Below are 16,740 nucleotides of genomic sequence, written 5' to 3'. Positions count from 1 at the left end.
TATAAGATTATAGGCCTCTTTATTTTCCTTAACTTTTAATTGAAACTTTTCATATATTCATTACCTCTGTTTAACTACTTGGAATTATTTGCTTTTCTCATTTTTTCATATAAAGTACATGCTGAATTCTTTAGGATTAGTTCTTTTAACTGGGGGTTCATTATGAAATGTCTTATCATGCCCTGAACCTGGTAGGCACCTCAATTCATATCTGTTATTTGGTTGACTCATAGGTAAAATGACATGTAATTTGAAATGTGAAGAGCTATGGTTTTTTTTTTTTTCCTAAGCCTGTAGGGCAAGAATTAGACTTCCCAATATTACATAGTTTAGGGCCAACTTGCAATTCTATAGAACTTACTCTACATAAAATTTTCATTAGACCATTTTATATGTTGAAAGACCTGGAATTCATAATTTAAAATTGTCATCAGTTGTTTTAGGTATATCTTTATTCTTTGATTTTTACCCACTTGCAGTAGTTTCTGGGGAAAATAATGAAGAGAGGAAGAAGAAAAATGTTTTCTGCCTTTTCTGGCTCTGTTGTGTGGAATATTCTTTCTTCCCCCTCAAATTCACTGAGTGCACTTAAAAGTCAAGCCAGTGTTATTATGGAGTTCTTTAAACAATATTGGGAAATTAATTGGAAACCCAATTAATGTGCAGCAAAAATTCCCCAATGACAAGGTATAGCTTAGATATGTTAATCTATTATGGGAAAGACTAGTTAAAGCTTCTTTGTTTGAGATCGCCACTAATACACTTATTTTCATTGCTATAGTAAGAGTTTAATTATCACAAATATGCCAACAGTTGGTGAAATAAATTACTCTTTTTTAAAGTGATGATGAAGGAGTCAGAAATTGTGGAGTTCATCTAACTCTCCACTCTTTCTGTTCTATTTTCTTTTACTGTTATCAAGTTATTTTGTAAATGTAAACTTTCCACTGTCATCTAAATAGATCAATATTTTGTTTTAAAGAAACTCCTTTACCTGACATGTAGAAGGATACAGGATTTTTCTTTTTGTTTTTTTTAGAAGAAATAGTTATATCTGTTGGCAGTACGTAAATAATGAGGCTTGAGTAAGTCTACAGGTATACGGGAATATTGGTATGAGTAAACCTATATATCTATATCTTATATAGTATATCATATATAACACACGTGTATTATATATACCCCATAGATATATTCTATATCACTATATCTAGCCACATGGTTACTGCAACTTATTACTCTTCTAAATCCACACGTTATGTATTGGCCAGCTCTTAGAAGGGCAGGGTAACGATTTTAGGTGAAGAGAGAATGACTGGTGCAGAGCTCCTCATTGGTTTAAAGTCAGTTCTCTATAATCTTTCTCACTTTATATTTTGCTTTATTGCCACTGTAGCTAACAGGATTTTTGTTGAACTTCACTTTCTGTGGTTTGTAAGATGAAATATCAAGTTGTTTTCTATGGTTTGTGTAATGAAAACAATGGGTATATTTTATATGTTTTTTCATATCCCTAGAAAGTTCTGAGAACCACGCCCCCCTTTAATCACTGTACCTCACTGCAATTAAGCACCACTGATTTCATCTCCATTCAATAGACATTTATTGAGTACCTGCTATGAACTCAGTACTCAGTAACAAAGTGAATGAGGCAGGGTGCTAACCCTCCAGGACCTTACTATCAGAGAGACACCTAAGTGGTTAATATCAAATAACTTGCTCCCTTCTCATTAGAACTGGGGGAATTTGTATGTAATGGAGAACCTCTTAATGTTAGGAAAGTTGTTAGTGTGACACAACTAATTAAAAGGCTAATTTCCTTTTATTAGTATCTTTTTCAAGATGGGGATAAATGGAACAGAGGAGGAGCTCTGTATCTGAGATCTGCGTTACAAAATCCCTGTTTCTTTACCCATTTTCTGAGGGCCCACTTAAGAGCCACTAGTTTCAGGAAAACATAAATTTAAGTAAGTTATTAATCCAGATGTGTCAGGCTGGGTCATCCGAGAAGCAAATGCCAAGGTAGGATTGAACGTGCAAGTGTTCTATTAGGATAAACACCTGGGGTGAGTGGAGGCAGGGAAGGCAGGAGGTGCAAGTCCAACTAAAGTGCAGGTCTGAGCCCAGTGAGGGAGAGGGGTGAAGGAAGGCTGGATGGAAGTGTCTGAGACTGCCTCGCAAGGCCACCGGCACTCCTGCATTATATTCATTACATGAGTTATATTAATGCAAGAGAGTCCACTTACCCATGGGATGTTGCTTGATTGATTTCAGGAAGAAGCAGTGTTTTTTTTCTCTTTTTGTTTCCGGTGGGGGGCAGGCGGGGGGTGGTGCAAGAGGGGTGAATGCATTATAAGGTGAAGTCCTCAAAATATCCCTTGAATTATTCCAGGTTCTTCAGGGGAGAAAACTAAATAGGAAGAGCACAAGAGTATGTAAGAGAGCATGTGAATGGGCAGTGTTCGTCTTTGCACCTAAAGATCTATCATTGACGGAAAAAAAATTCTTCCCAATTTTAAAGATTATGGAGGAGGACTAATTTGGTGGGGCGTGAGGTGACCTGTACGAGGCGTGTCAGTGCTAACAGTGGGGACAGCAGTCTTTAAATGACTGATCCCTCTCTCTGAAGGTTTCATCACTTATTCATTTAATAATGTCTGGTTATAAAAGATAACAGCTCCCTCAGAAAGAGACTGTGAATTGAAAATGAGGAGTTACTAATTATAAACATGTTATCTTAAGTATTTTTTAATCTTCAGGGAAAATACTAGCTTTAGTGATCTCTATGGCGAGTTAGGAAAATGAGCTTTAAGAGGATAAGGACAGGAATACAAAGAGACGGGGGTGTGAAGAGTTGAGCCAGAATGAGAATCCAATACTGTAGTTTGGCCCAAGAAGTGAATAGGAGGCCAAGGTCAGTAAAGACAAAGGCCAGTCAGAGATTTCCTGTGGGCAGAGCTCAGTGGTCCGTTAGCCAAGACAGTATTTTAGCCTTATTGGAAAAAGATGATGAGCCTGGGCCCAGATAATCAATGAAACATGCCCAGTTTAGTGGTGGAAGTTTGGGGAAAAGAAAGAAAGATTTGAAATCCAGAGTAGGGAATTTAAAGATTTTTCCAGGGATGTAGGGTGTAGAACTAGTCGGAAGGAATTGTTCAATTCTTGGGATGTGTGCCAAGCTGTTGCAGTAGCACGAGACTTCTGTGCATTGGCCTGACTGAATACCGTTGGTAACACCAAATTCTTTCGAAGTCCAAGTAATGCTCATTTCAGTGTCTGACCTGTCCTGATGGGTCAACTCGGCATGTTGGTAAAGCCTGTAAGTACCAGAAAATAAAAAATAAAGGACTCAGGAGAGCCACTTTTGGAGGAGAAATTTTCTACTCATTTTAACTCTGCCTGGTTATAGGTAAGGATTGAGGTTTCTTTTTATTTTCCCATATGGATATCCAATTCTTACAATTGTTGGACAGATTATCCTTTCCCCGTTGCATTACCTTGACATCATTTTCAAAATCAACTGACCATATATGTGTGTGTCTAGCTCTGGACTCTCCTCTGTTCTGTATCTGTGTGTCTATCCTTATGCCAGTACTACAGTCTCTTTTTTTTTTAACATCTTTAGTGGAGTATAATTGCTTTACAGTGTTGTGTTAGTTTCTGCCGTACAACAAAGTGAAATCAGCTAAGGCATACATATATCCCCGTATCCCCTCCCTCTTGCATCTCCCTCCCACCCTCCTTATCCCGCCCCTCTAGGTAGTCACAAAGCACCGAGCTGATACCCCTGTGCTCTGCAGCTGCTTCCCACTAGCTATTTGTTTTACATTTGGTAGTGTATGTATGTCAGTGTTACTCTCTCACTTCATCCCAGCTTACCCTTCCCCCTCCCCGTGTCCTCAAGCCCATTCTCTATGTCTGTGTCTTTATTCCTGTCCTTCCCCTAGGTTCATCAGAACCATTTTTTTTTAGATTCCATATATATATGTGTTAGCATATGATATTTGTTTTTTTCTTTCTGACTTCACTCTGTATGACAGACTCTAGGTCCCTCTTGATTGCTGTAGTAAGTCTTAATAGTAGGTAGTATGAGTATGCCAAACTTGTTCTGCTTTTTTAAACATATCTTTCTAGGTTTGCTGGATTTCCATATAGATTTTAGAATATTCAACCATTCTCTACCCTTCAAAAAGTTGGAATTTTAATTGTTATTACATTTGAATCTATAGGCCAGTTTAGGGTGAATTGATATCATAAAAACATCAAATCTTCCAATTTATAAATAGAATATGTCTTTACATTCACCCAGTTCTTTTATTCTTCTCAGTAGCATTTGTAGTTTTTTTTTTTCTTTTTTTTTTTTTTTCGTGGTACGCAGACCTCTCACTGCTGTGGCCTCTCCCGTTGCGGAGCACAGGCTCCGGATGCACAGGCTTAGTGGCCATGGCTCACAGGCCCAGCCACTGCGCGGCATGTGGGATCCTCCCGGACCGGGGCACGAACCCATGTCCCCTGCATCGGCAGGCGGACTCTCAACAACTGCGCCACCAGGCAAGCCCAGCATTTGTAGTTTTCCGTGCTTAGATCTTGCATTATTTTGTTAACTTAATTTGTAAGTACTTTATGTTTTTAGATACTGTTCTAAATAATATTATTTAATTTTTTTGGTAATCCTCTTTTTTCTTCCAGTTTTATTGAGATATAATTGGCATACAGCACTGTATAAGTTAAGATGTACAGCATAATGATTTGACTTACATCATGAAATGATTAGAAATCTAGTGATTATCACAATAAGTTTAGAGAACATCCATCATCTCATATAGATACATTAAATAAATATAAAATTACTTTCCCTTGGGATGAGAACTCTTAGGGTTTGCTTTTTTAACTTTCATGTATAACATGCAGCAGTGTTAATTATATTTATCATGTTGTACATTACATCCCTAGTACTTATTTATCTTATACCTGGAAGCTTGTACCTTTTGACTGCCTTCATCTAATTCTCCCTCCCCAACTACCTGCCTCTAGGTAACCACAAATCTGATCTCTTTTTCTGTGAGAGAGTTTGTTTTTGAAGTATAATTGATCTACAGCACAATGTTAGTTCTTACTACATGACAGAGTGATTGAATATTTCTGTACATTTCAAAATGATCACTGTGATAAGTCTGGTTATTATCTGTCACCATACTAAGACATTACATAGTTTTTGACTATATTCCCTACACTGCATATTGAATATCTGTGACTCATTTATTTTGTAACTGGAAGTTTGTACCTCTTATTCTCTCTTACCTATTTCTTTCCTCTTCACCCCGGCCCTACTCTGGCAATCACCTGTTTTTTTCTCTGTATCTATAGCTATTTCTGTTTTGTTATGTTTGTTCATTTGTCTTGTTTTCTAGATTTTACATATAAGTGAAATTGTACAGTATTTTTCTTTCTTTGTGACTTATTTCACTTAGCATGATACCCTCTAGGCCCATCCATGTTGTCACAAATGGCAAGATTCCATTCTTTTTTATGGCTGTGTAATATTCCAGTGTGTGTGTGTGTGTGTGTGTGTGTGTGTGTGTGTGATATCTTCTTTATCCATCTGTCTATTGATGGGCAGTTATGTTGCTTCCATATCCTGGCTAGTGTAAGCAATGCTGCAATGCACACAGGGTGCCTATATCTTTTTGAATTAGTGTTTGTTTTCTCATCGGAAAAATACCCAGGAGTGGAATTACTGGATCTTATGGCAGTTCTATATTTAATTTTTTGAGGAATTTCCATACTGTTCTCCATAGTGGCTGTAACAGTTTACATTCCCACCAACACTGCACAAGGGTTTCCTTTTCTCCACATCCTCACCAACACTTGTTATTTCTTGCCTTTTTGATAATAGCCATTCTGACAGGTATGGAGTGATATCTCATTGTGGTTTTGATTTGCATTTTCCTGATGATCACTGATGTTGAACATCTTTTCATATGTATGTTGGCCATCTATATGTCTTCTTTGGAAAAATGTGTAATCAGTTCCTCTGCCCAATTTTTAATAGGGTTATTGGGTAACTTTTGATATTGAGCTCATTGAGTTCTTTGTTTATTTTGGATATTAACCCCTTGTTGGATATATCATTTGCAAATATTTTATTGGCATATAATTGTTCATAGTAATCTTTTACGATCTTTTGTACTTCTGTGGTGTCAGTTGTAACTTCTCCTTTTTAATTTCTGATTTTATTGACTTGGGCCCTGTCTCCTTTTTTCTTGATGAGTCTGAGTAAAGATTTATTAATTTTGTTTATCTGTTCAAAGAACCAGCTCTTAGTTTTTTTGATCTTTTTCTTTTTTTTGTCTCTATTTCATTTATTTCTGCTCTGATCTTTATCATTTCTTTCCTTCTACTAACTTTGGATTTTGTTTGTTTTTCTTTTTCTAATTCCTTTAAGTGTAAGGTTAGGTTGTTTCTTTGAGATTTTCTTGTTCCTGAGGTGGGCTTGTATCACTATAAACTTCCCTCTTAGAACTGTTTTTGCTGCTTCCCATAGATTTGGGATCATTATGTTTTCACTTTCATTTGCCTCCAGGTATTTTTAAATTTTCTTTGATTTCTTTAGTGATCCATTGGTTGTTTAGTCGCATATCATTTAGCCTTCATGTGTTTGTGTTCTTGCAGTTTTTTTCTTGTAGTTGATTTCTAGTCTCATGGCATTGGGGTCAGAAAAGATTCTTGATATGATTTTTATTTTCTTAAGTTTACTCTGTGTGGCCAGGGCCCAGAGGGTCTTGGGGTTGATGCCTTGTCTACTGGTGGGTGAGGCTGGTCCCAGGGCTAGTGCCAGCCCATTAGTGGGTGGAGCCAGGTTGTGGGGTCTCTGGCCACAGGGCCCTGTGAGTCCAGGGGTTGGTATCAGCCTGCCGGTGGGCAGGGCCAGCTGTGGAGATGGCTGGCTGTGGGACCCTGGGGGATTCTAGGCCTAGTTTCAGGTCTTGGGCCCTCTGGTGGACAGGGCTGGGTCCCGGGGCAGCTGTGGGTTCAGGGGGTCTTAAAGAAGCCTGCCTGCTTATGGGTGGGGCTCTATCCCTGCCCAGCTAGCTACTTGGCCTGAGGTGTCCCAGTACTGGTGCCTGCAGGCTGGTAGGTGAGGCAAGGTCCTGGTGCTAACAAGCTCGAGGGAGGATTCCAAAGTGACACTTGCCAGCCCCAATGTCCTTTTGGTAGAATGAGCTCTCAAAATGGCTGCTACCAGTGTCTGTGTCCCCACGCTGAGCTCTAGATGCCTCCTGCCTCTCAGGGAGTCTCTCCAAGATCAGCAGGTAGGTCTGACTCAGGCTCCTTTCAAACTACTGCTTCTGCTCTGGGTCCCAGAATGTGTGAGATTTTGTGTGCGCCCTTTAAGAGTGGAGTCTCTATTTCTCCAGCCCTCTGACTCTCCTGAAAGTAAGCCCTGCTGGCCTTCAAAGCCAAATGTTCTGGGAGCTCGTCTTGCTGGTACCGGAAACCCAGGCTGGGGAGCCCGGTGTGAGGCCTGGACCCCTTTCGCCTTGGGGAGAACCTCTGCAGTTGTAATTATCCTATCATGTGTGGGTTGCCTACCCGGGGTTATGGCCTCTTGACTGTACCACATCTTTGCCCTGCTTACCCATCTCATTGTGGTTCCTTCTTTATATCTTTAGTTGTAGCAGATCTTTTCCGCTTTTCTTCTGGTCATTCGCATCAATAGTTGGTCTGTAAATAGTTGCAGTTTCAGTGTGCCCGTGGCAAGAGGTGAACTCAGGGTCTTCCTGCTCTGCCGTCTTGGCCACTCCCCCACCAAATGATATTATTTTAAATGTCAACTTCAAGTTATTCATTGCTGATACAGAGAAATACAATTTATATTTTGACCAAGTATACTGAAAGCTTACTAAACTCAGGCATTAGGTTTTTTAGCTTTTTTGGTAGATTTGTTTTTAGGAGGGTCTACGTAAATGATCATGCTGCCTACAAATAAAGACAACTCATTACTCTTCCTCTCCGGTACATATACCTTTCATTTATGTTTTGTATTTTTGCACTGGCTTGCACCTCCAATGTAATACTGAATATAAGTGGCAAAAATGGGTAACCTTATCTTGTTCTTCAAGGGGAAAGCATTCAGTATATTTCTCTGTTAAGAATGATGATAGCTGCAGGATTGTTTTCTTTTTTTATGAGAGAATGGAAGTACTCTTCCATTTCTAATTAGCTGATGAGAGTTTTTATCATCAATAAATGTTGAATATTGTAAAAAAAATTGCATCTATCTACATGAGCATACTTAACAATTATTTTAATGTGTCGAGTTACATTGATTAGTCTTCGACCATCGAGTCAACTTTGGATTCCTGAGCTAAAACCCCCTTATATATCAAATGATCAATTTTTGCTAAAATTCTATTAAGGATTCATTCATTTCCATCCACTGACCTATCATTTTATTTACTTGGATATTGTTGTGTGGTTTTGGTATCAGTTTAATGATGGCCTCATAAAATGGGTTAGGAAGTGTTCCCTCCTCCTTGTTTACTGAATTTGTTTTAGGACTGGTATTACTTCTTCCTTAAAGGGTAGGTCTACTGGTGAAGCCATCTGGACCTGGAGTTTTCTTTATGGGAGTGTTTTTCATTACAGATTCAGTTTTTAAGATTGATATACAGTTGACCCTTGCACAGCACAGGTTTGAACTGTGCGGGTCCACTTATACGCAGATCTTTTCAATAGTAAATACTGTAATACTACATGGTCCACAGTTGGTTAAATCTGTAGATGTGGAGGAACCGTGAAAACAGAAGGCTGACTATATTATACGCAGATTAACCCCCTCGTTGTTCAAGGATCAACTGTAGTGCTATTCAGCTTTCATGTTTCTTTTTGAATCAGTTTTGGTAATTTGTGTCTTTCAAGGAATTTATCCATCACATATAAATTGTCAAATTTGTTAGCATGTAGTTGATCATAATATTGCCTTTTTAAAAAATACGGAGTATGTACAGTACTGTTCCCTCTCCCATTTCTGATATTGGTCAGTGTGTCATCTTTTTTCTTTTAACCAGTCTAACTAGCAGTTTATCAATTTTATGGCTGTTCTCAAGGAGCCAGCTTTCACATATATTGATTTTCTCTATTGTTTGTCCATTTTCTATTTCATTGATTTCTTCTTTTATTATTTTCTTCCTTCTGCTTATTTTGAGTTTAAATTCCTCCTCTTTTTCTAGTTTCTTAAGGTTGAATTTTAGACTGTTAACTGTAGACTTTTATGTTATAAGCATCTAATGCTATAACTCCTTCTAAGCACTTCTTTATATGCACCTCCCAATTTTGTTAGGTTGATTCTTTTTAATATTAGATTATTATAATGAGATTTTATTTTAAAAAGTAAGAGATACAAAACATTTTTCATCTTATTATTTATAATTGAGAAAATAATCCAGAGAATAGAAATATAGAGTATATTCTTGAAATAGGATATTTTACTCACTATATTCATTATAATTACTGATATGTTTAGAATTTTTCGCCATCTTAATTTTTTTTGTTTTCGATATGCAGGCCTCTCTCTGTTGCGGCCTCTCCTGTTGTGGAGCACAGGCTCGCTCCAGACACGCAGGCTCAGTGGCCATGACTCATGAGCCCAGCTGCTCCGTGGCATGTGGAATCCTCCCGGACCGGGGCACGAACCCATGTCCCCTGCATCGGCAGGCGGACTCTCAACCACTGCGCCACCAGGGAAGCCCTCTTTTTTTTTTTTTTTTTTTAAGATTTGTTCCTCAATACCTTATTTTTCTAAAGACTTTATTTTCTTTTTCAGAGCAGTCCTAGGTTCATAACAAAATTGAGAGGCAGTTACAGAGATTTCCCATATACCCTCTGTGCCCACACATGCAGAGCACCCCTCCTGTTATCAGCATCTGCCATCGTTTTTGTCCTAAAGTTTACTTCTCTAAATGTTAGTGTTGTATATTAAATGGGTTTGGACAAATATATAAGGACATATATCCCTCATTATAGTACCATACAGGGTATGTTCACTGCCCTAAAAAATCCTCTGTGCTCTGATTATTGATCCCTTCCCCTACCCTGAACTCCTGGAAACCACTAATCTTTTTACTGTCTCCATAGTTTTGCCTTTTTCAGAATGTCTATAGTTGGAATAATATAATATGCAGCTTTTTCAGATTGGCTTCTTTCACTGAGTAATGTGCATTTTTAAAATTTATCCAACATCTTTATTAATTAAGTGGATTTTATGTGCCAGATACCGGAATACAAGGTAGAATAAATAGACATATTTCCTGCCCTGGTAGAATTGAGGAGAGAGAGAGATTCTAAACAACACAAATACATAATTATAAATTATAGTAATTTTAATAGATGGAATGTACAGGATATTATGAGGTCCATAAGTAGGAAGACTTATTTTAGACTGAGGCATAAGGAAAGGCCTCTTTAATGAAAGTACATTTTAGCTGACACCTAAAGAATGAGGAGGCGTTAGACAGACTGACTAGAGAGGAAGGTATTCCAGGTAGGGGAGAGTATGCCTGCAAGCCTCAAGGTAAGAAAGAAAGCCAGGGCTTCCCTGGTGGCGCAGTGGTTGAGAGTCCGCCTGCCAATGCAGGGGACACGGGTTGGTGCCCCAGTCCGGGAAGATCCCACATGCCGTGGAGCAGCTGGGCCTGTGAGCCATGGCTGCTGAGCCTTTGCGTCCGGAGCCTGTGCTCCGCAATGGGAGAGGCCACAGCAGAGAGAGGCCCGCGTACTGCAAAAAAAAAAAAAAAAAAAACAAAGAAGGAAGGCCAGTGTGGCTGAAGCACAGAGAATGGGGGAGAGCAGCAAGAGATGAGGTTGGAGAGGCACGCAGGAGCCAAATCATGTTGAGCTATATTGATTGTGTTAAAGATTTTTAAAGTATATATTTAGATCAATGAGAAGAATTTTATGGAGAAGAGTGATTAATGTTCCTTCTGTATTTAGGGATGATCACATTAACTGTTACATGTAGATGGGGTTTGAGAAGGACAAGGTGGGTGCAGGGAGACTAGTCAGGAAGCTACTCCTTTAGTGCAGAACAGATGTCATGAGAGTCTGGACTACACAGAGTGGTGACAGCTGAGATGAAGACAAGTGGACAGACTTGAGATGCATTTTTGAAGTAGATGTGAGGCTTCTTGGTTGTAAGCAGCAGAAGATGACTGGCTGATTTAACAAAGGATGGAGTTTTCTGAAAGACTTAACAAGTTTCTAGGGAGGCAGTTAGAAAGTGGACAGGAGGGTGGGCAGCTAGAAACACAGTTATGTTCATTCCTTCTACCAGGGCCTGCAACTGAGCTTTTTGGCTTCTAAAGCAAGAGATGTATGTGTTTGGAAATTCTCCGGGCACTGGAAATAAATTCAGGCACTGGAGCACAAATTTAACAAATGACAGACCTAAGACTGGGAGGTTTCTGACCCCAAGTGAATTTTTGTTTCTTATTACCATCATTAGTGTTTTATCAGAGAACATTAATTTATTGTCAGTTGCAACTGTGATGCCTTAAAATACATTGATAATTCTAATATCACTTGCTGTCCAGACTCTAAAAAACAAAAAAAACTCAACTGTTAGGAAAACATTATTCGATAACCTGGATCATTAGAGCATGGCATTTGTTATCCTCTTTTTGCCAGACATTGTTTTTTTTGGAAGTACTGATGCTTAAACTGGTTGGATTTCACCCAAACAGCAATTACAATTTGATTATGCAAAGTAGAAACTGTCTTCTAATTATAACTCTAAAGCTAAAGAAATCTATTAGCAAACCAGTTGTAACAAGGGAAAAAGAAAAGTTTGGCCAAAAATATTCCTAACAACAATTTATTAGAATACTCCAGATCGTTAGTTTGCTGGAAAAAAATTGAACCATACGGCACTGTTTGTTTTGCAGGGTTTTAAAATATAGTGATGTCATATATATCACTTGCTGGGTAAAATGAAGTCATTTTCTCCTTATAGAATGCCTCTCTGGGAACTGTATCGTTTAGAAAGAACTTCAGAAACTCATTAATCTCTGAGTTCAAAGTTAGGAAATGACCTGAGCTTCAAGCCATATCTTATGTGGACAATGGAAAATTGTGAACTTATTTGGGCTACCATTTTCAGTGGTGTTCTCTACATTTTCTCCTTTGTATGTACTATATATTACTTATAGAAAAGTCTTTTATGTCAAACTTGGAATTAAGTGAGAGATAAGGCAAAATTGGTATCATTATTTCTGAATCTCCAGAAGCATAGCAGTTTCTGGAGCAAATGTTTAATGTTTAAATGTATTAAAAACGTTTCAGGTCACAAACCGTGTAACCAATATGAAACTACTGAACAGAGGGAAAAGTTTAAAAGGTCTCTAAGCTTATCTCACTGAACATTTTCTTTTTAAAAAAATATATTGGGGGCTTCCCTGGTGGCGCAGTGGTTGGGAGTCCACCTGCCGATGCAGGGGGCACGGGTTCGTGCCCTGGTCCGGGAGGATCCCACATGCCGCGGAGCGGCTGGGCCTGTGGGCCACGGCCGCTGGGCCTGCGCGTCCAGGGCCTGTGCTCAGCAACGGGAGAGGCCACAGCAGTGAGAGGCCCGCATACCAAACACACACACACACACACACACAAATATATATATATATATATATATATATATATATATATATATATATATATATATTGGGAGAGCAATATAAATGTACCTACCCATGTTGGAGAAAGACTAATACTATGTAATTGTCAAGAACCAAAGCAATCTCCACAAAGTAGCTATGAGGACCATCTTTTCCAGGAAAACTTTTTTTAAATTTATTTTATTTTTTATTTATTTATTTTTTGGCTGCTTTGGGTCTTCGTTGCTGCATGCGGGCTTTCTCTAGTTGCAGTGAGCAGGGGCTTCTGTTCGTTGCAGTACATGGGCTTCTCATTGCGGTGGCTTCTCTTGTTGCGGAACACGGGCTCTAGGCATGCTGGCTTCAGTAGTTGTGGCTCGCAGGCTGTAGAGCGCAGTCTCAGTAGTTGTGGCGCACAGGCTTAGTTGCTCCGCGGCATGTGGGATCTTCCCAGACCAGAGCTCGAACCCATGTCCCCTGCATTGGCAGGTGGATTCTTAACCACGGCGCCACCAGGGAAGTCCCCTCCAGGGAACCTTTTTCCACTTCCATCCCTTCCCATCCTTTTAGTAATTCAGGTCAGCAAGTAACTGTTGTTCCTGTTTTCTTGCTTCAGTCTGTCTGTTTGTTACACAGCAGCCAAAATGATCTTCCCAAAGCACAAGTATAATCATGTTGATAGAGGGACGGAAACAGGAAATTGCTAGGAACCGACATAATTGACATTATGACTTAATGAAACACATTGTGCCATCAGAACACAAACAAGTCACATCTTGCTGGGGATTTAGATTCTAAAGTCAACAAATAAATCAAGATTAAGTAGAAACAAAATTATTATTTACAACATCTTCGATCACCTGTGAGTCCAGAACCCACTATGAAAGACTTGAGATTGGAAACCAATTGAAAAAAAGACAATTATTCTCCCCCTTCCTACTCAAAATTTCATTGAACGGAATGGTGGAATTTACGCCTTTTTTTTTTTTAGTAAAAGAATGAATAGATTCATTTATTAGCATCTGTAAACGAGACGTACAACTTGAATAAAAGAAGTATGAAACCATGTAACGTGATGTTCCAAAATATTTGAGGCTTGCTAATTTCTTTTCTACTTCTAGAGGCAAGAACCATGAAGTTCTAGATTAGAAATGTTCTCTCTTCTAATGTTCTCTCCATTGTAAGTCTGAGCTAGGAATGAGAAGACATGGTAGGATGCTGATGAAGCTGATCATTTTTATGCTCTCTCTTCAACTTACTATCATATGAACTTCTAGTTCTTGGCAGAATCTGGGGCAGCCTTGAGCCATAGGTCTCTGGGGATGAGACTCAGTCTAAGATTTCCCTTGGATTGTTTCACTCCTCTAATATCTCCTCAGTTTAAATCTTGTATACCCTCTTACAGCACCTGAACTAAGCATCTTAGTGAAGTTCTAGCAAATAATACTCATAACTCTCACTCTGAAAACGGTCCAGGACTGAATAAGATTTGAGACGAAGACACGATCTTAGCTCTCCCACCCACACCCCACCTCTGCTTATGGAGACAGTTATACTGGGGGCCCGGGGAAAACACCAGGTAGGAGAGGCGGCATACTATCAGTGCTGACCAAGAGTTCACAACAGGCAGTGGACGATCAGAGCACCTTTAGTTTACCTGTGTTTTCAAACAATTAATAATGTAACATAAGGAAGAAGTGAACTAGGGGGAAAACTTGTAAATATCCGTGACACTGTGACAAGGCCCATGTTTTCCAAAGGATGTTTGGGGCCATAAAGCAGAGAATAATTATTAAAGCTTTTTTAAAAAAATATAGGTATCTGGTGTTGAGGTAGGGGAAATTTTCCTCTTGACCTCTCTTGAGTTTTTGTGACTGAACTAATATTAAAATTTACACAGGACAAATTAGCAAGAGAAAAAAAAAAATTTTTAATTCATGTGCACAGAGGTCTCATAGAAATGGGACCTAAGAAGTAGTCAAAGCAGGGAGCTTTTATACTTTTTAGACAAAGAAATGATACATTTGAGAGGAATTGACAGGACAAAGAAGCTTAGGCTTGAGGTGCTCCATTCGTGAAGAATCTAAACAGAGTTTGGGCTTGAGGTGGTAAATAAAATAAGTAACAAGGTTTGTGTATATAGGCTTCTAAGCCCCGAATTCCCTCTCTCTGGCAAAAAGGGTGTCCTTCTACCTGCAGATGCAAGGAGTATACCTCTCATGTGCGAGATTTCCTACTTTCAGGAAGACGGAAATATATATGGAAAAGAATATGAAAAAGGATATATCCCTCTTCATATTCTTTTCCATTATGGTTTATCACAGGATATTGAATATAGTTCCCTGTGCTCTACAGTAGGACCTTGTTGTTTATCCATTTTCTATATAATAGTTTGCATCTGCTCACCCCAAACTCCCAATCCATCCATCCCCGATTCTTAAGTAACTTTAATTCAAAATTATCAATATGCCATTGTGGCATATTTAGGGGCAGCCCCCCCCACCCAGAGCCCCAACACTGGAATGAACCTCCTTAACAGTGTTCCTTTTCTTAAAATCATTTCAGAGAGATGGGAAATGACCAGATTCTCAGGGAACAGCCTTGGCACTTGGCTTTGTGTAAAGAAGTCTGGTGAGTGGATAAGAGATTTTTCCTGCAACCATAGGCCAGAAAAAGTCCCTACAGGAAGCTCCTTTGCTGTTCCTGGACACCTCCCTACCTTTAAGGAAAGACAGGAGCTCTGTTATGAGTTATAACCTTGAGACCGCAGTCTTACAGAACATTCATTAACAACATCTTGTCTCACAGTGTTTTACACACAGCTATGCGTCAGACTAGAGAGCAAGTTACTTACTCCTTTCTTTGGTCTGAGGCCAAGTGACCCGGAGTTAAGAATTGAGAGAGACAACATGGATAGAAAGTCGAATCCCTGTTGTTTTTTTAGAGTTCTCTCTTCCTGCCAAATGCTTATAGTTGAATTTCTATAATTTAAATGCACATATGCTACAACTCTACTCTCATAATATTCTACAAAATTATGAAGGAAGTTGGGGGAGATGGGAGGGAGATCCAAGAGGGAAGGGATATATGTGTACATATAACTGATTCAATTCGTTGTACAGCAGAAACTAACACAACATTGTAAAGCAACTATACTCTAATTTTTTAAAAATGATTAAAAAAATTATGAAGGAAGTTAATAAGGTGAGTCAGAGAACCAACAATTCTAAACCAGCAGTTCTCTTTCCCGTACTGGCACCTATAGCATTGACTGACATTATCTTTATTTTCTTAGTGATAACTTAGGAAAGCTTGTGGTTTGTGACATAAATTTGGCTCAGTTAGTTTATGTGTGTGTGTTTGAGAGAAAACTTTACACACTTGTCACTTGTTTGTGTTGACTTTATTTTTTTTATTGGAGTATAACTGCTTTACAATGTTGTGTTAGTTTCTACCGTACAATGAACTGAATCAGCTATATGTATACCTACATCCCCTCCCTCTTGGATGTCCCTCCCCGCTCCATCCCACCCATCTAGGTCATCATCTCAGAGCACCGAGCTCCCTGTGCTATACAGTAGGTTCCCACTAGCTATCTATTTTACACATGGTAGTGTATTTATGTCAAACCTAATCTCCCAATTCATCCCACCCTCCTCTTCCCCCCATTGTGTCCACATGTCCATTCTCTACGTCTATGTCTCTATTCCTGTCCTGCAAACAGTTTCATCTGTACCATTTTTCTAGATTCCACATATATGCGTTAATATTCGATATTTGTTTTTCTCTTTCTGCCTTACTTCACTCTGTATGACAGACTCTAGGTCCATCCACGTCTCTACAAATGACCCAATTTCATTCCTTTTATGGTTGAGTAATATTCCATTGTATATATGTACCACATCTTCTTTATCTGTTCATCTGTTGTTGGACATTTAGGTTGTTTCCATGTCCTGGCTATTGTAAATAGTGCTGCAGTGAACATTGGGGTACATGTGTCCTTTTGATTATGGTTTTCTCAGGGTATGTGCCCAGTAGTGGGATTGCTGGGTCATATGGTAGTTCTATTTTTAGTTTTTTAAGGAACCTCCATACT

The 16,740-nt window shown here is 39.0% G+C and overlaps 1 protein-coding gene across 4 annotated transcripts in view; it reads left to right on the top strand.

Moving 5' to 3' along the window:
* The window catches only part of ZNF704 (zinc finger protein 704), a 218,643-nt gene that overhangs the window by 47,310 nt on the left and 154,593 nt on the right, over window positions 1-16,740 (top strand). For 3 of the 4 annotated variants that reach the window (XR_014017819.1, XM_081258803.1, XM_081258805.1), the window contains exon 3: window positions 15,210-15,275. The exons of the other annotated variant lie outside the window; for it this stretch is intronic. Coding sequence is in view for 2 of the 3 variants with exons in the window: in XM_081258803.1 (XP_081114929.1) it covers window positions 15,210-15,275 (66 nt within the window). In the remaining variant the exon portion in view is untranslated. The remainder of the gene's footprint in view (window positions 1-15,209; window positions 15,276-16,740) is intronic. 4 annotated transcript variants of the gene reach the window in all.

The sequence above is a fragment of the Mesoplodon bidens genome (assembly GCF_964165515.1).
Source record: "Mesoplodon bidens genome assembly, chromosome: 16".
Lineage (NCBI taxonomy): Eukaryota > Metazoa > Chordata > Mammalia > Artiodactyla > Ziphiidae > Mesoplodon > Mesoplodon bidens.
The sequence above is the reverse complement of the archived record's forward strand: the minus strand, read 5'-3'. Positions and strand labels throughout refer to the sequence as shown.